The sequence below is a fragment of the Eleutherodactylus coqui genome, chromosome 1 (genome assembly GCF_035609145.1).
Source record: "Eleutherodactylus coqui strain aEleCoq1 chromosome 1, aEleCoq1.hap1, whole genome shotgun sequence".
NCBI lineage: Eukaryota > Metazoa > Chordata > Amphibia > Anura > Eleutherodactylidae > Eleutherodactylus > Eleutherodactylus coqui.
The window spans coordinates 422,007,470-422,032,466 of record NC_089837.1 but is presented as its reverse complement, the minus strand read 5'-3'; the positions used below and the strand labels follow the sequence as shown (position 1 = coordinate 422,032,466).

The 24,997-nt window shown below is 42.4% G+C and overlaps 1 protein-coding gene across 3 annotated transcripts in view; it reads right to left on the bottom strand.

Annotated features, from left to right (window-relative positions):
- The window catches only part of DIAPH3 (diaphanous related formin 3), a 611,019-nt gene that overhangs the window by 230,594 nt on the left and 355,428 nt on the right, over window positions 1–24,997 (bottom strand). For all 3 annotated transcript variants that reach the window (XM_066581399.1, XM_066581379.1, XM_066581388.1), the window contains one exon: window positions 10,578–10,701. In XM_066581399.1, coding sequence (XP_066437496.1) covers window positions 10,578–10,701 — 124 coding nt within the window. The remainder of the gene's footprint in view (window positions 1–10,577; window positions 10,702–24,997) is intronic.

The window sequence follows — 24,997 nt, the reverse complement described above, 5'->3', positions numbered from 1 at the left end:
GAGAATCTGTCACTACTGTCAAAACTGTGCAAATAACTGAAAACAATAAACCTTCTGGTAGACAAACTAGAAACAACCCTGCTTACAGATACGGAGCCGGGATTACACAAGCAAATTGCTCCAAACAATTATATATGTCCTTCACTAAGAAATTCATTTCTATCATTAAAATTATTGTTACAGACATCCAATTTACACCATCCACCTTCACAGTTATTTTAATCGATCTAACCCTTTCAAATGACTCCTTCCTTAAAATAGTATTCATAAAAAAATACGCTTTTTTTGCCTACCGATGCTATTCAGACTTAAAGTGGTGCTTAAAAGTTTGTAAATCCTTCAGAATCTTCCATGTTTATGCTTATATTGGACCTAAAACTACATCAGATTTTCTACACAAGTAGATGGAGAACCATATCAAACAAATGAGTCAAAAATCTTAGACTTGGTCACTTACTTATTGAGAACAATGATCCAATATCACATGGCTGTGAGTGGCAAAAGTATGTGAATCTTTAGGACTAGCAGACAATTTGAAGGTTAAATTAGAGTCAGGTGGTTTCAGTCAATGGGATGGCAATCAAGTGTGAGTGAGCAACCTATCAAAGTCTGGTCTTCACAACATATTTGTGGAAGAGTAATCTTGAAGATAGGTTACCTTTTGTGGAAGAGTATCATGCAACAAGCAAAGGAGATTCAGGAGGGCGTTTGAAGATTTGTTGATGCTCAACAAGATGGAAAAGGTTACAAAACCAACTCAAAAGAGTTTGAATTCCACCAGTCCCAAGCCAAACAGACTGTGTACAAACGGAGGAAATGAAAGACTATCATTACTCTCCCCATAAGTGGTTGACCAACAAAGATGATGTCAAAAGCACAGCCTATAGTAGTCCACGAGGTCACAAAGGAACCCAAGGTAACATCTAAGGAACTAAAGGTCTCTCACCTTATCAAATGTTAATGTTCATAAGCCCACCATCAAAAGGACACTGAACTACAAAGTGAGCATGGCAGGATTGCAAGTAGAAAGCAGCTCCTCTCCAAAAGGAACATTGCTGCCTGTCGGCAGTTTGCTAAAGATCACCTGGACAAGCCATAAGACTATTGGAATAATGTTTTGTGGATGAGGAGACCAAAATAGAGCTTTATGACTTACGAGGCTTCTTCTTCTAGTAAAATGAGAAGCAAGTTTTCAGAACGAAAAACTGCATTACAGCATTTATCTTTATCAGTTTAGTCGGGGCCGACTGTCAGACAATTTATGGGTCAGACCTCTCCACACGGTTCTATTTTGTACTGCTTCTTTTAGTTCAATCATTTGCATGTTGCGGTCAGCTTTGATAGTATTAAGTCAGTGCATTCTCTGGTGGCCAGGACTTCTTTTGCCACTGACCACTGCAAGCATTTTAGAGGTTTCTAACGAATTAGCTTGTATTATGTGGCCAAAGTATTAGGGTCTGTGTTTTGCAATTTTGTCCTTCAATGAAAACTTAGGTTTGATGATTTGGTTTACAACGGTTTTGTTTGTGATCTTTGTGGATCTAGGAATTTCCTCAGGCACCAATGTTTGAAGGCATCAATCTTCCTCCAGTCCGTTTTTTTTCAGTGCCCAACCACAGCAGCCGTGAGTTGTGACTGGAAAGATGATTATGTTGACTATCCGGCATTTCGTTGCAGTGCTGGGGTCTTTGGTTTTCAAGATCTTATCCATACTTAACATTGCGCTGCGAACTAGGGCGGTTCATTTTTTTTATTTTGGGTCCTGATTCTCCACCGGGGTCGATTTTCAATCCGGAGAAGATAAAATTTTGAACTGCTTCGATTTTTATTGTTGATTTTGATTTTTCCTTTCCCTGTACTGAGAAGGTACAGGTCCATAAAATGGAAGAATCTGTCTCAAAATGGCCGCTAGATACAAAATGGAGCATTACAAGATGTAAATAAGCTTGTGCGTAGTGAAACAATAATTCAAGCAGAAATAACTTTACAGCAGGATATTCGGTGCAATGTCTAATGATTTGTTTTTATTCTTCCGAGAGCCAAGCCTGAAAAATCGTTATCAGAAGAAACCCTCCCACGCCCTGAGCTCTGGGAAAAGAACGAATCGTGCAAATAAGATGCTGCGACCATCCAAACTCACAAGGGAGGAATAATCATTTGAAGGACATTTTCTGCAAGATATTCTCACTACGCTGATTGTTGAAAAATACACGATTCTTGATGTTTTTCTAACCCAATAAGATTAAAGCCGTGACTAATGACGTATTCCTTTCCTGTATTGAGAAACGCTATGAAATGTTAATAAAGATTCAGTGTACGCGCCTTAAGCAGAGTGGGCTGTATACTTGCCGCGGCTCATCTCTACGTATCTGTGGGATCTAATTACTATAAATCATATAGTTTTTGGCCTCCCTGATGCACCCAGGTACGAACTAATTTGGAACCCAAGGCTTGAAAGGTTAATGTGACCGGTCATGTCTAACGGTCCTTAACAGTACTTTTAACGTCTGTTGTCATGATCTTAGTTTTCTACATATCCAAATATAGACCGGCTTTTTCACTTCCTTCTTTAACTTTAAGGATTAATTGTTCGACCAGCCGCATGGTTGTGTTATCAACCAAACACAGTGTTCGTAACACAGATGTGTGTCAAGTCCCAAGCCTAGACAATTGGGGAGGGGTGGAGAAAGATGTAGTGACCTACTTGACTATATACCACCAAAGTACTTCATGGATTCACATTAGAGCATAAAATCCTAATATCTGTGAAACACAGTGGTGGTAGCACTGTGGTTTGGGCCTGTTTTGCTGCATCCAAGCTAGGACAGCTTGCCATCATTGATAAAACAATGAATTTTGAATTCTACTAGAAAATTCTAAAGGAAAATGTCAGGAGATTTGTCTGCGAGCTGAATCTGAAGAGAACATGGGTCCATTCAGTAAGAAAACAAGCTAAAGCACCCAAATTGTTCGACACAAGATTGGTTAAAGAAGAATAAAGTTTGGGCACACACACACTTGTGTTTTCTTCACGCGAATGTCAACAGAACTTTCTAATGTTAAAAATGCATCACACAAAAAAAATCACAAAGCACAAACTTGCAATGTGCTTTTAACATTAGAAAGTCCCTTTTACATTCACGTAACACAGCGTTAAAAGAACGCTAGTGTGTGTGAGCCCTTAAAGTTTTGGAATGGCCAGGTCAAAGTCCTTAAGGCTCCTACCCACTTGCCTTCTTAACGCTGCGTTTTGTTTTTTTTAACGCAAATGTCAAAGGGACTTTCTAATGTTAAAAACGCATCACAAATTCATACTTTGCAATTTTTGTGTGATGCATTTTTAATAGAGATGAGCGAGTATACTCGCTAAGGCACATTACTCGAGCGAGTAGTGCCTTAGCCGAGTATCTCCCCGCTCGTCTCTAAAGATTTGGGGCCGGCGCGGGTGACAGGTGAGTTGCGGCGGGGAGTGGGCGGGAGAGAGGGGGATCTCCCCTCCGTTCCTCCCCGCTCTCCCCCGCCCCTTCTCCCCCCCCCGAATCTTTAGAGACGATCGGGGAGATACTAGGCTAAGGCACTACTCGCTTGAGTAGTGTCTTAGCGAGTATACTCGCTCATCTCTAATTTTTAACATTAAAAATTCCCATTGACATTCACGTTAAAAAATGCAAGTGGGTAGGGGCCCTTAATCCTCTGGAAATTTTGTGAAAGGAGCTGAAGTGAGCAGTTCATGGAAGGAAGTCCCATGGGAGGACTGTAACAAAGATGAAGTGGTTTTGTACAGAGGGGTGGGCTAAAATTCATCTACAGCAACATGCAAAACTATTAATCAAATACCGAAAACATTTAGATGCTGTGTTCGCTGCACAAGGAGATCGCACCAGATACTGAAAGCAAAAGTTCACAAACTTTTGCCACTCTCAGACATGTCATACTGGATCATTTTCCTCCTCATTAAAGACTAATATTTGTTCGATTTGGCTTTCTTTTTCTTCTTTTAGGGCTCGGGTGAAAATCTGATATAGTGTTAGGTCAAATCTAAGCTGAAACATGGACAATTCTTAAGGGTTCACAAACTTTCCAGCACCACTGTCTCCCTGGTAACAGACTGAAAAACCCCCCCAGCAAAACCTGTGTATTGTGATCCTGCAGTCCTATCACCTGCCATCTGCAATATAAAAGGGGTGTCTGTTATGGCGCAAGCTCATTATACTCCACCTGAGATGACTTGTTAAAAAGAGGTGGGGATCTCATAGAAGTAGCTGTCAGTTTGGAAGGAAATAGACTCTGTACAGTACTGACCACGAAGCGCTACTCCACTAGATCTTCAAATTGTTCTGCAGAAATATTGACACATGCAGACAAGATATATTCTTGTCAATTGCAGCAAATTAGATGGATAGTAACGTACTTTGAACAGGCAGTTTTTCTTTCTATTTTTACCTTTGCACAGCTCATGTAATTCTTGATTATGAAGAGGTGTAGATACCTTTCCTCACCCACTTTGTTATAATTCATTAAATTTGAATTTCGGGAGATGGGGGTGAACACTTATGCACATTAAAGCTTCCTGCTATTTCTGAGAGGTTGACACCCGAGAAACAGAATTATTGCTTAAAGGAGATGTCTCGAGGAAGCAGTTAATTTTTTTTTTTGCCCAGTCCCCCCCATTAAACATACATTACAAAGCCCCCCTGTAAATGACATTTCTAGCTGGTTCGTACTTACCGTTCCAGCGTTTCAGCAACTTATAAAAGTTTCCTCAAGATGGCCGCCGGCTCTTTCCCCGTCGCTCGCTGCAGCCCGACGTGCGCGCTCCCGAGACGCCGCCAGCTGTGTCTCCATGGCAACCGGACACATCGCAGCCGCCGACCAGACGCCCCGCAGCCGCCGACCAGACAGCAGGTAACCGGCGCTAGCCCCCGGCTCCCCAGCGCTAGACCCTCAGCCCAGGTGAAGGCCCCGGAGCCCAGCGCTAGGTTCCGGAGCCTAGCGACAGCCCCCCCATCACAGCGGCAGCCCCCCCCGGCCTAGCGACAGCCCCCCCCGGCCTAGCGACAGCCCCCCCATCACAGCGGCAGCCCCCCCCGGCCTAGCGACAGCCCCCCCATCACAGCGGCAGCCCCCCCCATCACAGCGGCAGCCCCCCCCCAGCGCAGCGACAGCCCCCCCCCAGCGCAGCGGCAGCCCCCCCCCCCCCGGCGCAGCGGCAGCCCCCCCCCCCCCCGGCGCAGCGGCAGCCCCCCCCCCCCGACCCATCACTTACCTGGGACGCTTCTCGGGGCTGCTGGGCTGGGCTGGGCTGGGCTGGGCTTCTCCGCTGGGCAGCTCCAGTTTCTGCACCTTCCTCTAACAGAGGATGGTGCAGAATGGCCGCTTCAGCGCGCTCCCGAGCAGTGACAGCTCGTCTGTGCATGCGCAGAAGAGCTGTAGCGGGGAGCACACTGAAGCGGCTCGCGCTGAGCAGAAGACCGGACTGCGCAAGCGCGTCTAAAAAAGCAAGCTGCCAGCGAATTTAGACGGAACCATGGAGACGAGGACGCTAGCAACGGAGCAGGTAAGTGGAATAACTTCTGTATGGCTCATATTTAATGCACAATGTATATTACAAAGTGCATTAATATAGCCATACGGAAGTGTATAACCCCACTTGGTTTCGCGAGACCACCCCTTTAAGTCAGGTGTGTAAAGAATTAATCACATCCATGTCTGTGCCTTGTCATAAGTAGGTGTATATATGCATGCCTATTTAGTTATACCTGAAGAAGAACCCTGAGTAGGTTCGAAAGCTGGCTATAACATGATGCATTTTCGTTAGCCATTAAAAGGTATCATAGGTACAAGACTGCTTGGTTTCTCTTGCTGAGTACAATCACAGTTGTGTAAAGCAAACAGCCAGAAACTCACTTTAATTCCTGGTTGTAATTCAACAAAACATTAAAAACACCCAGGGAGTGAATACTTTTGCAAAGTAATTGCTGAACATGAATACACCAACTGTGGGAGGGCAGGGGTTTCTAATAAAGAGTATGTTGTGTGCACAAATTGCAATAGTCACTGTTGAAACTTTTCTGTAAATCATCCACAGGAAAAAAAAAAAACAACAGTAGTGCCATGTGCACAGATCGTTCAAGTCTGTATATCGCCCTTTGACTCAATCAGGAGGCTGGAATCGACACATGTGACGGGGGCGGAGCTACGCGATGACGCGTACAAGGGGCGGAGCCAAAACGCCGCTGCTGCCGAGCCGAAGGGAGAAGACCCATCTGCGCAAGCGCGTCTAAAAAAGCAAGAAGACACCGAAATTAGACGGAGCCATGGAGACGGGGACGCTAGCAACGGAGCAGGTAAGTGAATAACTTCTGTATGGCTCATATTTAATGCACGATGTATATTACAAAGTGCATTAATATGGCCATACAGAAGTACTTAACCCCACTTGCTTTCGCGAGACAACCCCTTTAAGCAAACTTGTTAATTGTGTCCTTTATATATGCCTCAGGTTGCATCCACACGGGCAACAAAATCTCACTACAAAACATGGCACATGTGAAAGAACTCACTGGAAACCATGGACTTCACATCGTAGTGAAATTTTGTAGCCCGTGTGGATACAGCCTTAGGCTAATTTCACACGGGCAAGCACAATTTTGGACCATGAAACTCGGCCCGACATAACAATCGTGAACGTGCGATGTTCTCGCGGATGCTAGGTGTTTTTGTGTCAATAGCAGTAGCGATGGGAAACCTCACATCACAGTTGCGTGTACCTCGCTAATCATGCAATGTTGTCAAATCATTTTTGATTTACACGTGGTCCATGCTGGAACAAAAAAGGGGTTCTTCCAAATCGTGGCCAAAATTCAAGATAATCACGTTCTTTAGAAGGTCAGTGAATAACGAATTCCTGCACTTTCACCTTCGGAGCGCTCCTGCTCTGTAGGCTTTTTTTCAGGTCCTTCAGGCAGCTGAAAACGGCCCATATGGCACTATATGGGGCTGTCTTCGGCTGCTGGAAAGAGACGAAAAAGGCCAATAGAGCAGAAGCGCCCCAAAGGAGAAAGTGCAGGTACTCTAACTAAAAATAAAGCACCTAGACCAAACCCAAGAAGGAAGGTTGCATCTTCTTACAGTGATATATTTAAAAAGGCACCAGCTTTCAGACAACTTATGATTATGTAATAGCCTGTATGTATCACATCAATCTTGTATTAAAATTTTGTTGTTTAACCACTGTAAACCAAGTTTGAAATATCTGCCACGAGAGACCTCCCTTCCAGCTACTCTGCAATCCACTACCTGTTGCTAGGTATTGAGCTTCTGTAGTAATATGGACGCTAGGATGAGTGGAAGGGGCTATCTTCACAGGCTCAGTGACCTGCATTCACACAGCTCTCAAATCTGCAGACACATTGCCTGCAGTCTCCACAATCTCTGCCTATCTTGTTGTTACAGTTCTTGCCTTTATATTAAATTGGGCTTACTAACCATTTAGCCAGTATGTTTCTGATTGCATAAAACGACATGAGAAAGCAAAGGGGTGGGCATTCAGATACTGTCCACTTCTGTTTGGACCAGAGACAGAGCAATGCATTATGGGAATAGAAGGAAAGGAAGTGCAGGATAGTAAAAAATTGGTAGAATGGTAGGCTTGTAACACACCCCTTGCTTGATTGCAAACAGCAGGACAGCAGAAAAATGGGGAAGACCATCTGAAAATCAAAACTTAAAAGCATTAAACTGGGTGAAAACAGCAGCAAATAAGTAAGCAAAACCTGTTATATTTTAGAAAACTTGTTGAAAACCTAGGTACACTTTAAAGCTTCCCTATGTGATCAGTTCTGCTGTCATTGGTCTGTGGTTATTGCATAACTGTGCATTTTAGTTATGCAAATGTCAGCAAAGGTGTGGCTGAAATGTCCGAAATAGCCATTCAGTGAAGATTTGGACATACATTTATCCACTGATCTTGTAAAAACCTTTTTAAAGTGCCATTTAGACACAACGATTATCACTCAAAATTCGCTCAAAAGCTGTCTTTTGAGCGATAATTGTTGTGCCTAAACGCGCGGCCATCGTGCAGTTTTAGTTAACTATTCGCTCATTGTTGTCTTTCAGCCAGCTGAAAGACAACAATGAGTCTTATCAAGACAGTGCAATGTGTTCTCAGGGGAATACTGATGATACTATTGTTTCAGCTGGTATCCTGCTTGGAGAACACAGCAAGAGTATGCAGAAGACAGTGCTCCAGCTGTGATCGGCATACCCTGCTTGGAGCGCTCAGTGGAATACCAGCTGAATGCTCCAAGAACACAGCATGTGTATACAGAAGACAGAGCTCCAGCTGTTTTCTGTATACAGTGGGAGCCTTCATTTACACTCTAACCTATTAAGTAGCTAATTAGCTACTTAAGAGTTTATGCAAAGTGAATGCTCAAAGCTGTCACTGAAACTGCAGTTTGAGCGAATTTTGAGCGATCATCTTTCCGTGTAAATGCACACAACGATTATCGCTCAAAAGATTGCCTTTGAGCGAATTTTGAGTGATAATAGTTGTGTGTAAATGGGCCTTTAGCCATGGAGATATAAGCATCAGAATGCAACAATATCAATATACTTACAGCTGTATGCTTTAGCACCAGAATGGTGCCACTAAAGCCAGTTATGTTGTTTCCATGGTGGAACTTCAGGGCACTTTTTAGCAGGTGAAATAGCACCAGCTGAAGCACAAATGCCACAAACATTTTACCAAAGCTCCTAACCTGGCGACAGATTCCCTTTTAAAGAAAAAAAAAATGAGCATGGAATGCTTTAAGGCTGAAAGGGGAACTGCATTATCCTATGTGCGCTATAAACGAAGGTTCTGGGCTTATAGGACAAGTCGCCGAATCCTTACCTACTGCCTTATCTCCCCATTCTCTTTACTGTCTGCATGCAAAGTCGGGGCTTGGTGTATTCAGCTGACTCAGTCTCCTCATTGGGTACACACAGTCTTCTTATTTTACGCCGGCTTTGCAAGACATCAAGGGAACGGAGAGGCAGGAGAGTATGAAAATCACACCTACAGATTTAGAGACCCATATTCTATAGCCCATATCTTTAGTTTATGGGACTAATAGAATTGGACAGGTCCCCTTTAACACTTTTATAACCAAGAATCATTGATAGGTTTTGGCCCAATTCATTCTAAAAATGATTTTTTTAAATTTATTTCATAGATCTATTAATAGCTTATTATTTATTTGTTGTGTTTGCAGGACATTCAGGCCTTTCGTATAGGATCAAAAAGAAACCAATAGGTGGGCGGACGGTTGCAGAGGGGAGTGGGGGGGGGGGGGGGGGAGAGGGAGAGAGAGAGAGCTCCCCCCCTGTTCCGCGCTGCTACCCCCTACTCTACCACGCCACGCCCCGCCCTCTAGCGATCCCCGAATCTTTTCACCCGAGTAGTGAAGTACTCGAAAATCACGGTGCTCGATTGCGAAATCAGCCTTACCGAGTACGTTCGCTCATCTCTAGTCATTATCTTTTGATTCGTCTGTGTTACATAAGAAATATGCACTCAAAATTGGGGGGGAAAAATGCAACTTTCCTCAATTCTTTCTCTTTGTATTCTAATGTAGTTGGTAGAGTCAAGTACATTTACTACATACACTAATCCTCTAGGCCCAATGCACACAGCTGGATTTACATTACGGAATCTGGAGTGGAGCGTCCACCTCCAGATTCCACAGCAAATACCTGCCATAAGCATGCTATGTTAAAGTGGGTTTTCATGCCCACAAATGGAAATCAACTACGATTTTCCGCTCGCAGGTGGGAAAAAAAATGAAAATAAAAAAATCGCAGCTTGCTCTATTTTGAGCCGGATTCCGTGCGGACGGCTTCCATTGAAGTCAAAGGAAGCTGTCTGACCGGCAGCCCTTCCGCAATCATGATTGTGGAAAGGCTGTGGGATCCACGTCATTGGTTATCAGCAGCACAGCATTATCTGTACGCTGACCAGCAGTGTATAGTCAGTCTAATTCTCTTGAGTATACAAACTATGTACATGTTACTTATTGATGACTGATGCTGCCATTACTGCTCACAAAGAGCTTTAATTTTCTTAGTGAAACTCTCCCAAGGTATTATGGAATTTTCATCTTCCTTATTCCTTAATACGATAAATCTATATTTTAAGTCGCAAGTGAAAATAAACTAAAATACAAAATATCCCCACAATCCGATTGAGTTATATTGCAACTTGATATTTGCTTAATGAACTTCAGATGATGACTTCTGGCAATGTAAACCGCATACACATGCGATCAGAGCGCACTTAAGTGGAATACTAAATGTTGTCCCATAAAAAATGGCATTTAAAAAAAATGGTTTTATCCTGTCAAAACGAGTAGCCTCTGCCGCTGATGGAACCTTTTACTCTCAGCATGCAGCCTTTTTGGTGCCAAAGTGTTTATAGCTTTCAAAGCAGGAGAGCTGAAAATACACAAAGGTTACTGGAACAGATTTAAAATGTTAAGTAAGCCTTAAGCTTATTCAGGCAGCCCTACATAACTTGTAGTTGTCAAAAGGATATGGACATTTTTGTCACAAACTTGTCATGTCCGTCATCAGATGGGGGAAAGGTCTCCAAATCCTTCTCAAGCTGCTGAAGCTGGCGTTCCATTTGTTTCATTGTCTTTTCCAGATTTTCGGCAGACACTATATAAATCACAGAAAAATAAAATTAGACACAAGTTCTGAAATACCTTCTAAACGGCTTATAACGCCGCTTTGTGAGCAATGAGAGATATTCAAACATAATTGTCACGATTGGGAAACATAAGATATACAAATATACCAACTGTGTAATACATGTTCAATATAACACGGTGTTACATGTTATAATCACTTTACTTCAGGAGGGTTGCTAATCCAGGGATTTAGTCTGATTGCCAGATTTGGAGTTGGGAACATTTCCTTCCCCTAAAAAGAACATTGGCTCTATCTCATGTTTTTTTTTCCGCCTTCCTGTGGATGACCAATGCCGGATACCCAGCCGAGCTGCATGGACATGTCTCTTATTCAGCTTTACATATTATATTACTGTGTATAGGATATAGAAAAACACACAGGAATATAGTTCTGAGATGTAATTAATAGCTCCCAGACTACCATTTACTAAAGAGCTTCTGTGACCATCTCACAATACCATGTAAAGTTTTTTTTCTGTAAGTCTTAATTTAACCCTTTAAGGACATGGCAGTTTTTTTGAGAATTTCTAAAAGGCATAGATTTATTGTTCCGCCCGAAATGGCCACATGAGGGCTTGGTTTTTGCATGGCAAACTGTAGTTTTGGATACTTGTAAACGTTTTACAATTCATGTATATTTCTTTTTTATTTTTATTCTTTTGAGGGAAGGGAGGAGAGAAAACATCAATTCTGCAAAAACATTTTTACAGAGTTAGGCCGCCTGCAGACGGGCGGGTCGGATCCGGCGGCAAGGATTCCCGCCGCGGGACCCGACCCGAGCGCCTGCAGGGACCAGCGTGTACTCACCCGCACCGGCGGCTGTTTGATGTGCCAGCTTGCCGGGCAGCCAGCGCAAGCGCAGACCAGAGCCAGCGGCGGGCGAGCCCTGCACAGAGATAGAACATGCCGCGATTTGTTTGCCGCGCGAGATTTCATGCGGCCAAACCGTGTCCGTCTGCATAGGCTTGCGTTTGTAACGCAATCCTATGCAGGCTTCAGCGGCGGAAATCCCGCCACGGAATTTCCGCTCGTGTGCAGGCGGCCTTAACCATGCAGCAAACATGACAAGATACATTTTTCTGGCAGGCTAGTACGATTCAGACAATACTAAATGTTATTTTCATATAATATATACTAGTATTATATATAGTTGGTTTTTTTTACATTTTTCTACTTTAAAAAAACATTTTTTTTAAATATAAATATATATATATTTTTTTAATTTATTTATTTATTTATTTTTCTTTAGGTTGTTGCATTCAAAACTCCAATAACATTATTTTCCCATGGATGGAACTCTGTGAAAGCTTTTTTGTGTGACGATCTGTAGTTTTGGGTTTTTTTTGTACCATCTTAGGGTACATGCAGCTTTTTTGATCACTTTTCTCGTGTATTTTTGGAAGGCAAAATTAACCAAACAAGTATTTTACCTCCATTTTTAGGGTTAATTATTAGAGATTTTTGCTGTGCAAGACAAATGGTGTGTCCAATGTAATATACACGGTGTTATAGATACGATGATACCAAATGTGCTTTTTAAATTTTTTTTTACAAATAGGGGAAAGTGCGCACAAAGAGGTTTTTGTTTTTTTTCCTCTACACACACTTTACCTTTCTTTCCCAATATTTTTTATGTCCCTGTAGAGGACTTTAACCATAAAATCTCTGATTGCCATGATATAATCAATAGAGGATATCCCACGTCTCTAAATATAGAGTCAAGGTTAGACAGCATGAGAGAGGCGATTTACTGCCAGACTCTGAGCTGAGCTCCATTAGTTTCTACCTTTACCCCACTTAGTGGGAGAATTTCCAACATTTTGAGGAGACATTGGTCTTTACTATTGAAGAGTTGTTCAAGCACCTCTGAATTTGCAAATCCACCAATAATGTCACGTAAACGGGGCCCCAATTTAAGAGATAAGCTGATCAAATCTTTGGTTGATTCAGATACTTCAATGAAGGCGAGTAATTTCCCGTGCCTCAGCTGTTCCTCCTGTAACAATCTGCTGAAGGGCGATAGGTTTACTCATCTGCTTACAGGTAGATCTGTTTAGATGAAACGCAGGTACGCATCTATGTCATCCTTTGTGCTGTACTTGATTGTGTACCCTTATGGGTTGATCTATGTGGGGCAAACTACAAGTCCGTCTTCGCATAGTCAAAGACAAGAGTACCATACAGACTATATTCATGGACCTACCAGTCATTAAACACTTCATGGAGAAAGGCCATTCTGGTAATTAGTTATGTTTTAGGGTCATTGAGCATGTGCCATGTCCTAAAAGGGGAGGAGTTTGGGCAAAAACACTTAAAAAAAAAGATATTTACTCACTGGATAGTATGTTCCAAAAGGGACTTAATATGGAATATAAATATCAGCCTTGCATTAGCTAGACAGACTGGGATTTGGGCTCTCGAGTCTTTATCATGAGTTGTATATGATGGCTTTCGGATTACACATGATTGTGACACATCGTATCACTCGCCAAAGGGTGTTTCTTCCGGTTAAGTTTATTTGCATATTGTGATGCATAATACAATATATGTGTGACAAGTTAGGTTTTGATCTGTGGGGGTCCCACTGCTGAGACCCTCGCTGATAGAAGCGGACTGCAGTGCTCACCCTAGCAGTGTACCTCTTTGGCTGTTTTCACACCTGTTGGCTTCTCTTGGCAGCTGAAGGCGGACATCTTTAGAAGATGTCCATAGACCTCTACACGTCCATCTTCAGTTACCAAGAGGAGCCAGCAAGCAATGAAGACAGCTGAAGAGGCACAGCATAAAAAAATAACACATTACTTAAAAGGACCACTATGCCTAATATAGAAAGCCTATAAATTAAAAACTGGGAAAAATGAGGTGTTTACAATTACAAACATAAGAGATTAAATACACATCAAGAGGAAGGAACTTTCTAGAACTAAGGGTTGATTATCTCGCTGGTCAGAGGCACAACTTTCCCTATGCAATAGGAGATGTGAAGCCAACTCTGGATATCTGCATGGGAAGGAACAATCGTATGAACAGTGGTTCATCTCCATACAGAAGATACTGTGCCAATATAAACATTAGCAAATTCTGACAGACACACTCATTGTCGGTGAGCCGCCCAGGCCCGCCTGCATACAGGCGGATTTGCATTACAAAATCCGATGCGGGTGTTCGCCTCCAGGTTTCGCAGCATACTATGGAAAGTGATTCTTCCTGCACACGAGCGGAAACCAATTACGGTCAATGGAAGCAGTCTGACCCGCAGTCCTTCCGCTTTGCTAGGTGATGACATGGCAAGAGCAGGAGCTTGAAAAAAATAAAAATAAAAAAAAAACAGCACTGTGCATGTCCGATTACAAGCCGTGCGGACCATCCACAGTGTATACAGATGAAAATACAGAAAAGCAGGTACGCACTGACGCCGCTGCTACCAGGGCCAGATTGCTATGCGGGATTCCGCATGTGGAATCCGGCTCTGCCATGTGCAGGCAGCCTTATATCACAGGCCGATGGTATTCCTGTGTGGAAGGGATCTCTAAAGTACTTTTACCAGGGATAATTATTGGCTTACTAATCACTTGAAAGAACAAGTTCAACTGCTAATCATCCAGTGTGAACACGATCACCAACAGGGTGGAAAGCGATAAGTCGTTAGTCAGTTTGTTTCTGCTTACAAGTTTCTTAGTTATAAATAGTCTGGGGAAAGGTCACAGCCCTTCATACTTGAATGACCTGTGAATGAATTTGCACGGTGAACTCCTATAAACAATAGGTTAGCAAACAACTAATTTGAACAATCACTGCTCTGTGTCAAAGGAAACAAACAACTGTTGCTCATACGTATCCATGACTTTCCCGAGTAGCTATCTGGACAACAGTTGCTCCGTGTAAACGTACCTTCACACTCCGTGGGCTGCCCTGGATGTCTTAGGGCGGTTTTACATCTGCGGAAGTGATTCTGCTTTCCTGCTTAGTTTGGGGGGCCGGAAAATAGAACCCCTAATGGACCGACAGTCCCTGATGGACCCCATTGACTGCATGACCTTTAGGCGGACTAAAAAGTGTTGCATCCAGTGCTTTTTCTTCCAGTATTTTAAGCCAGATCTGCAATGGAACATCCGGGCGGAGGATCCAACGCAGATGTGACACCGGCCTTACTCATACCCATTCTTTGTAATAATATTTGCAGGCCATCAGCGGTCCTCATGAGCCGCAGCACAGTGTGCATCCCTCGGTATGTTTACATAGGACAGAACATGCCTTTCACAAATATATCACACATGCATAATTTGAAGAATGTCAACAGTAAAAGGTTAAATACACTAATAAATATTTATTTACTGCATGGTAAATGCCAAGAATCAAAGAATGACAACCATGGAAAAGATTAGCGGCTTATAGTTTAATGATACAAAGTCCCTTCAAATGTTACATTTAATGGTCTCAAAAAATTAAGCTGTAAATGACAGCTAATTAACTATTTCATTATCACTAATTTCACAGAAAGTAGATATCACTAGAGAACGCAAAGCAACAATTTAGTATTTGATGTAAGACTTGCTCTGATCTCATTACAGAAGCAACAAACGTATTTAAATCTTTATATGGCTATGTATGTGTATCTATCATTTCAGCAAACGTCTGACATCAGAGATATGTGTGTGTCTGCTATATTAGTGACTGAGTACAGAGATCCTCATTGATCACCAGAAAAGGAGACTCCTTGAGGACACGTAGTAAGGCCCAATACACACGGGTAGTTTTTTGCTGCAGAATCAGCGGTGGGCGCCTGGCCATGGATTCCGCAGCGATGGTCATCCACAGCATGCAATGTAAAATGATTCTTCCACGCATACGAGCGGAATTCACTTGCAATCAGCATGCTCTATTTTCGTGCGGAACTCACACGGACGCCTTCCATTGTAGTTAATTTCAAAATCACTGCGTATCCGCGTCATCGCTGGTGCAGCATTCTCTGCACATCCACAGCACACAGTAGACCAATTTGGATAGGTACACAGGGGCTCACCGGCCAGCACAGGGTCTGATTCCACAGCAGGATCCCGCATGCAGAATCCGACCTGGCCATGTGCATTCAGCCTAAGACCACTTTCACACAATAGCATTTTGGTCAGTATTTATAAGCAAATACTAGGAGAGGGTCAAAAACACGGAAAATGTGTAAAAGTTTCCATCATATCTCCTTTCTGTTTATGTTCCACTCTGGGTTATGTCCAAGTGAAAGCCATAGAAGGGCAATTTTACACGGAATGCTTATTCGATTAGTAGCTGGATCACGCAAAACGGAATGATGAATAATTAGTTCGCTTATGGTTTGTCATTCATTTAAAGCAGGCATAAAAATCTAACACCTATGGGCCCATGTAAACAGGCAGTTGTTCATCAACATTTGTCTGGTTACTCTGGAATGATCTCTGCTGGAATGATCTCCGGCCCACTCTGCCTCCATTCAGTAAGCAATCACCACTTCACATCCCAATAATCTTTGGGATGACTTTCAGACACCTAGGTGCTTGGCATTTGCCCTGTGTAAGGCCACCCCAAGTTGAAGACCACCAATAGACTGCCTAGAAGGCCATCACTAAGCTCCAACAGCAGCTGAAGTGGCTCAATATTTAACTCCCTTCTGGCAGCCCTGGTGGGACTCTCAAGAATCTCACCAATATCAACTTCAGACTTAGCTTTGATCTGTCACTTTATGGAAAGTGGCATTCCAAGCACAGATACTGGGTGGCACAACCTTTGGTGTAAACCCTGGTCCTACAGCCTGTCAATGGTAACCTGCAATGAATGCCGGCATCAGTAATGGCCATTTAAAGGTAAATAGATGGATGAACAAAGGGGAGTAATCTAAAAGGCCACACTTTACTTTTTCACAGAAGTACGGACTTTCCTTAAATCTCAGTCTGTCCCAGTGGAGAGATGTCCAGTAGTGATACGCAATTATTTCAACGTTGTTTTTCTGATGGTAAATGAGTTTGCCTCATTTTTGTGGCTGCAGTAGTGCAGCATGCACTCAACGCAAAAAGCAGTCACTGGCGGTAATAAAAAGAAGCTTAAAAATTTATTATAATACATTATGCATAGCTGAAGTCCATGTCACTAAAATATGTAATGTCTTGATCTATTAACAATAGGAGCCACACATTAACATTCAAGATTTAAAGGGATTTTTGCAGTTTATTAGGCTTTAGTCACACTGAGAATCTTAAGAGACCGCATCATAAGTGGAATGGATAAATCCCACATTCATTTATTTTTTAACCTCTCATATTCCCTACTGCAATTTTGTCTACTGCCCCCAATGTGTTGCTGTCTGTTCAATGAAGTTGCATTCTTAGTACTAATTTTCAGCAGAATTATATGCAAGTGCATGTGACGTGCCTCTTCCGTCAATTTAAATATTACAAACCGATCTAGCACAAGAAATAGAATAAAACATTTAAGGGATTTTCCCCCCACGGAGTATCTCCCACGCCGGGAGTATGCAGCAATATGTAATGCATTGTGCTGTGTGCCAACAAATCCCCACATACTATCTGGGCGTGGACGCGCCAAAATAGTGCAAGTTGCGTTACTTGCGTGCACATTCTTGAAAGTAAAGGTAGTTACCACGTAGTGCACATGTAATGCAGGTTTAAAAGCGCTTGTGTGCGATAGAGCCGTTTACTAATAATTATGAATTTTATACATCTGCACACACATGTAACTAGAGTAAACTAAACACCAAAGATAACGTGGGATACCATAACAGCCAATAAAACAGAGGGAAATGAAGGACTGTTCTTAGAGGCTTCTCGAGATTTCTGGGAATATTTTGCATACAGTAGGAGTAACTTATAAAACAACACTTTATCGGAAAAATCCGTAAAAGAGTCGAGTCCGTGTTCTTTGGAAAACTTGTAGCCATTGATCTCAGAACCAGGAGGCCAACCTATGAAGCATCTATTAGTGCGGAATAAATACCAGTTTATAAAGGGAAGAGACACAGGAGCCGAGGACTGTTCTATATCAATGTTTATCCCTATGCCCATTTATCTAGCTAACGCTCCGATAGCAATCCCATTGGTTACTTATGCTGGTGTCTTCTTCTTGTACATCTACGGCATCAATGCAGTATAAAATGATACATTTCTATAGTATGCTGTTCTCTACTAGATAAAGCTCTACAGCATTCTATATACTCGGACATCCATGGAAATTATTTATGTGGCTCCAGTTAAACATAGTAAACCCTTCCCATGCAAGCTTGGTGAACTCGGGTCTAGGCATATCAAATGTTTCTTAGTGAGAATATTTTCTCCCTGGGATGCTATAGTTCAAAGCTCAGAAGACAATTTATAGCTTGGCAGGTTAATGATGGTATCTGCAGAGGAAAAAGTCCACAGGCTTAGTAGGGAGTGCAACTGAATTATCCTCTCACATTAAGTCCTGGGCTCTTGATAGAATGGTTAAGGCATTGTACAGTCCTGCTGTGGTTTATCTGTAATTCAGGCCTGTATAAATAGAATTTTTCAGTATAGCTGTTGGGGAAAAGGAAAAGTAAGCCAAGACAGAAAAAAAATGGTGCCCTACATAGAGCACTAAAGACATACAGCTATTAGACGGAATACATTCTGACATAAAAGTAGAAAAAGAACCACCAAAGTATTAAATGTTATATGGACTAAAATAACATACAAACTGATTATCTGGTGCAGAAGGAACAGTTTTCCTTGATAAATTCAAGTTAATTGACTTCTAAACCTAATTTAGTAGTTAGCACCTGTAAAAACACCTGTTATAACTGTTTTACATACATGTGAATAGATGAATTTTGAAATGTAGCTAAGGGATAGCAGCATCTCCCAGCAACCTCTAGTCTACTTCATCTGCCTTCAAGCTCTGTAAATGCTCAAAACTCTCTTTAAATCAGTAAAATGCTCATCTTCAACCAAACAACTATAAATACTCAGAAGAGTCACTATGTATGGGCCTGCATGTGCTGTGAGAGGGGGGAGGGAGCATCAGGAGGATGGAAACCAAATGGCCTGAGCACAGAGCATAGCGTTCCGGATTTACATGAATGAAGAGCTGGCCATTTCAGTACAATAAAATAAATGACATTTAGCATTGCAGGCTATCCATACAGACCTATGGATTATTGCACTGTTGCGATTTATTTTTTATGTTGCCCTGTCAACAATGTGCTCGTCAAACAACAAGTTTAGCAGCAGTACATCTAATATACATCTACTGCTGAAAAAGGGACCGATTATAAATTCATCATATACAAACGTATATATTGCACATATCAAAAAGAAACAAGCACCTAGGGGGAGTTGTCGGAATCTAATTAATGTTCTACGTGTGAAAAATGGCAGCAGGTGCTTTGGACTAATGAGTATAGATGAGCGAGTATACTCGCTAAAGGCAATTGCTCGAGCGAGCATTGCCTTTAGCGAATATCTCCCCCGCTCGAGACTGAAGGTTCGGGTGCCGGCAGCGGGCACGGAGCTGCGGAGGAGAGCGGGGCGGAATGGAGGGAAGATCTCTCTCCCCCCCCCCCTCCCTCCTGCTGACAGCCACTACTCACCGCTCCCCCGTGCCGGCACCTGAACCTGCAGTGTCGAGCGGGGGAGATACTCGCTAAAGGCAATGCTCGCTCGAGCAATTGCCTTTAGCGAGTATACTCGCTCATCTCTACTAATGAGTCAAAATTTGAAGGATTTGGCTGTAACAGAAGTCAGTTTGTTCAGTGAAGGGCTGGAGAATGGTATAATAATGCGTGTCTGCAGGCAACAGTGAAGCAGGTGAAGACTCCTGACAAGTTGGGGATGCATTTCAGTTAGAGATGAGCGAACTTACTCGTTTCGAGTAATTACTCGATCGAGCACCGCGATTTTCGAGTACTTCCATACTCGGGTGAAAAGATTCGGGGGGGCGGTGTGGCGGAGCGGGGGGTAGCCCTCTCTCTCTCCCTCTCCCCCCCACTCCCCGCTGCAACCCCCCACTCACCCACGGCGCCCCCCGAATCTTTTCGCCCGAGTACGAAAGTACTCGAAAATCGCGGCGCTCGGGCGAAAAAGTGGCGTGGCTGAGTATGCTCGCTCATCTCTAATTTCAGTAAACAGACTTGGGGATTCGGTCAGGACTAATGGTGTGCTTATTACTGAGAATTACAGATACTTATCCATCATGCAATACCATGGTGTTTGATTTGCTCAACATTTATTTTGCAGCAGGACACAGACCTAGCCCTTGTCATAGGGCTCTTACTGCACACTGATGAGGGGCAAACACCCTGAAACAGCTGTGTGTATGGATTCTGGCTTGACTTTCAATTCCCTGTCATTATTTTAAAGACTTGTATAAAGGGTCCGATTTGCAGAAGTGCTGCAACAGGGGGCGCTGCCGAGGTACTGTTCCATCTTCCTTATTTGCATAGAACAACCCCAAACATACAGCAAATGCCATTAGGAATTATCGGCAGCGTAAAGAAGAACAAGGAGTCCTGGAAGTGATGAGATGGGCCCTACAGAGTCTGTCTGAGATTACATAAAGAGACAGAAGGATTTGAGCAAGCCTACATCTGCAGTTAGTTCTTCAGGATGTTTTCGACAACCTCCCTGTCGCATTCCTTGAAATATCCTGTACAAGTGTAACTAGAAAAATTGATGTTTTTAAAGCAAAGTGTGGTCACACCAAATATTGATCTGATTTAGATTAATTTGTATTTTGTTAATTGACAATTATGAACCATTAGCACTTACATTTTGGAAAGCATTCTTATGCTGCGTTCATACGGAAAGATTACTGTTCCGAAAATTGTTTAAAAGTAGTGAAACTCACCAATACGCATTCAGTTTAAACGTAGGCAACAACTGAATGACGAACGGAAATCCTGAGATTCTTGCTCATCATTCAGTTTTAGACGGCATTAAAATCAGCGCCAGCTCGTGCCCTTTTCATGCGGTTTTTAACACTGCTTGTTTGGGGTTTCACATAGGTCTGTGAAACACTGAACAACAAGTAAGCAAGAACTGCGCAATTCTCAACAAGAATCATGCAGTCTAAACACGCTGCCCGAGCACAGATGAGCTGGTAAGGACGTCACCAGCTCGTTCACTCGGGCAAATGAGAATCGGGCATTACTTTGCAGCATTTCTTCCCACTGTAGCCTAAACCACTTACACAGTACTGTTTCATTTTTATTCTCTGTTGTCACAGTTAAAAAGTAGAGAAAAAAAAAGTTGTATATTTTTGCATATACTTTGCTTTACCTACTTTACACCGCTTATTAACCAGTTTAAAACGGTTGGTCTCAGGAAAACAACCTCTATCCATGTGCCCATCGAGGGGGTCCTCATTCAAAAACCCCTCTATGAGCCAGAACATGGGATCTTTCTCCTGGGACAGATGCCACCCTAGTAGACCAGGTGTATAAATGCAATAATTACATGGATAACTGCATGAACCTCCAGCCTCCGCTTTCCCAAGCTACACCTGGGATTAACGCAGACAGCTTCCATTTTTTGGTTGCACAGTCCAGAAAAAGGTTTTAATTTTTGCCACCCCACATTTCATCAACTGGCTGAATTAAATTATTGCCTTTATATGTAAAATGCAGTCTGTTCGGGTATCCCCAAGATGCACTATTGCATAGTCCTGGAGATCTTTATATGGTCCCAGGCTGCCAGTATAAAAGCAGAAGCAATGCTGCTACAAAGGTAGAAGGCAAAGGGAACTCCAAACCCTTTGTCAGCACAGTGATTAGTACCGAACGTGGGATCAGAGCTTTTGGTTAGACTACAAGGAACATTAAGTGTTTTGTGATTTTTCCCAGCAAGAGAAACCACGTAATCTTGTAGATATGATACCTTTTAATGGCTAACAAAAATACATGATGTTATAGCGAGCTTGTGAACCTCTCGGGCTCTTCGTCAGGTTTTAAAACAACTTTAATAGAAGATTTTAATTACAAAAATGCTATTCGATCACACAACTTTCTTTTGACCCACCGTTTAGCTGTGCGAGTCAGAGTGTGTCTCATAAACCTTATGTGATACTGCTCTTGTATTTGCGACTCAAATGACATCTTAAGAGGTCACAATCTTTAGCCTCTAAACTGCAAACAAAACTTCAATGAGAGGGCCTCTGAGAAAAAACACAATACATTCATTTAAAAGTCTGTGCCAATCGTAGGAGCCATTATGTGTAAGAAAGAGAACGAAACAAGAAAGACAATTCCATTAGCGTCAGCCTTCCATTTACTATTCAGGTAAATATATATGTAGTAATCACCCTTAAAATATATGTTGCCATTCATAAATGGCTTATGCACAAGTCTGTTTGTACAGGACACAATGCGGCTCAGTAGTTGTTCTAAAATGCCCTTTTCACATACAATAAGGTAACAGAAGTCAGGCTTGTAGAATTAATTTACCTTTTGTAGCATTATGGACCACTTTGAATTGAATTAAGACAAAAATGGCAAGTAGTGGCCATTATCTGAAAATACATACAGCGGCAATTTTGGAAATGCCACCAAGCACTCAATTGTGAAAGTGACATTATGCCAAAATGTTACTATTACATATATTGAAAATGTTGCTAATCACATACGTTATGGTTTTCAAACCCAGTCTAAAGACTTATTGAAAGGAGCTGTCAATTTGAAAAATCTTAACTATGAAAAGTAATTCTGCACAGTATTTGAGATGTGAATTCTCCCATATGAAGACCAATTATTTAGAGAGAGGGGAAGAAAAAAAAAAAAAAAAAGCTTTCACTTTTATAGAACTAGGTCCCATTTATTATATATTGCCCGAAATGTCATGCCGCCCATGGGAAGGCAAAAGCCAGACCATGTCAGAATTTTTGTGACAGTTGAGCAGCTTTTCGTCCCAAAGACAAACATTGAAGTATTGGTAATCTTCAATGTTAAATGTAAGGAAGGAAAATAAAATCTCAGCAGAGCATCTAAACCATTGACAGCCACGCTGTCCTTTTGGTCTTAAGCCCTTGAGGGGGTTTTACGAGAATATATATATATATATATATATATATATATATATATATATATATATATATATATATATATATATACACACACACACACACATATACACATACACACACACATATATATATACACATACATACACACACACACACATATATATTAATATATAATCATACATACATACATACATACACACACACACCCCTGTCGCCACTCCAGTCCCTGGGTAGTTTGTTTACACTTTGTCTGTAGCAGACCCATAGCGGTTTACCCATGTGACTGTTACAGCCAATAGGAGGATAACAAGGGGCATCATTGCTGATGTCCCATAAACAGACTGGGGCTTCGTCATTGCAAGCCTACCTCTGATTTTACATGATGTCACTGGGCCAGAAGACCAAGTGATGTCACGTGTCAGAGGATATTTGGCGATGCTCAGTACTCCATTCTGGTCTGTGTTTACAGCTATTGTCCTGCCTGGTTTATAGGACATCACAGGGACCAGAGCCAATAACAGAGCTCAGCAATCAATTGTTGAGCTCAGTTATTGGCTGTGGCACCTGTGATGACCTGTAAACTGAGTGAGACTGCAGCTGTAAACAGAGACTGGAGTTGAGGACCACCACAGAGCACAGTGGGAGTGGGGAGAGGGGGATATATCACTATTTGTTATTTTACTGCATGTGCGATGGGGTGTCACGAGATCTTACAAGTTAGAAAAGCCCTTTAAATTTTACCTTCGTTTTATTGTCAAAATTGTGGCACATTTTTGACACATGAGGATGCATTTAGACCCACTATTTCCGGCAAAGACATGTCCAAGTGTGCCTATAAGTATGTACATCAGAAGCAGTGGGGACACCTAGGGTGTGAGTGTAAAGTTACTCCAAGAAGAGCATCCAGAAGGGGGTGTGGGGATATCTAAAAGCTAAGGAGACTTATAAGACAATGCTCCTCTGGGAAATTTATGCAAATCAGAAAAATGGAAATATACCTCTACAGCGCCATCTATTGGATGGCAGCATTCCTTCAATTCAAAGTGACCTCATAACGGGTCCTCAATGATTGGGAATATGAAACCAAGCCAGAAACCAGGCAGACAGGCTGTTTCAGGGTGCTTGCCCCTCATCAGTATGCAGTAAGTCTCTGGCTTAGTCTGTGAGGGGCCTATAACGTGGGTCAGAAACAGTGTTGTGTCTCCTTAAGGAGAGCACCCAACAAGTGTGTGGGGACACCTAAGGGGTTAGTGGATCAAGGGATGGTATAATCTCTCCCCAATTGTTTCGGCCCAAAGTTAAAAATTTACTTGCATTTTGTGTCTATTCAATAAAGATCTGAATAAAAATTGTACATTTTTACATTTTTTTTTTACAATTGTCCACTCTACAAAAAACCCTTTCTAAGTGAGCAGCTCTGTGTCAGCGGTGAAAAACTCATTTGACTTTAATAAGTTAAAGAGGTTCTGTCAAACAAAAAAACCAAAACAATACTTACCTATTGCTCCCCAAGCCATCTTCTTACCGCATCTTCTGGCTGCTCTAGTCTTGGAGTTACCTCACCTCCAGCCGGCCAGATCCTCTTCTTCCTATTATGAAGGGTACAATGCCAGCATTCCGCTTCCTGCAGGTCGGTGCACCCGGTCACTAGTTAATCTTCACTGCCTAGCAGGGAATTCCGGATCCTTGGTAGCCTGCCTTAGTGTAACTTTGCATGCACCGGATCTCACTGCTAGTGTTCCTACAGTGTGTATAGTGGCAAGACCCCACGCCTGTGCGGTAAAGCAGGCTGCCGAGGATGGTCATAACCTGCTAGGCAATACCTAGTAGCAAGCAGAATGCAGACAATGTACACTTCATCACTGGAAGAAGAGGATCCAGACGGCTGGAAGGGATGTGACCCGGTGGACTGGAGGAGCCAGGAGAAGTGAAGATCTGGTAAGGCAACTGCCTGAGCAGGTATAGATAAGCATTTTTTTCCCATCTTTTTAATGACAGAAACCCTGTAAGGAAAATTCAATATTAGGCAGGCAGGGGGTCTATGAAAAACAGAAAAATCGGTAAGTGGTCTACAGAGCAAAAACAAGCTTCCCAAGGGCTTTTTCACAGTGGTGTATTTTCTGTATATTTTATGAACACCACGTGGACCCACACAAGTAGTTTTTCACAAGGTAGGAAAAAAAAAAACGGAAAATCACTGCATGTCCTATCCTCACCCACAGTCTGTGTGCTGTGCTATATGAGTTGCA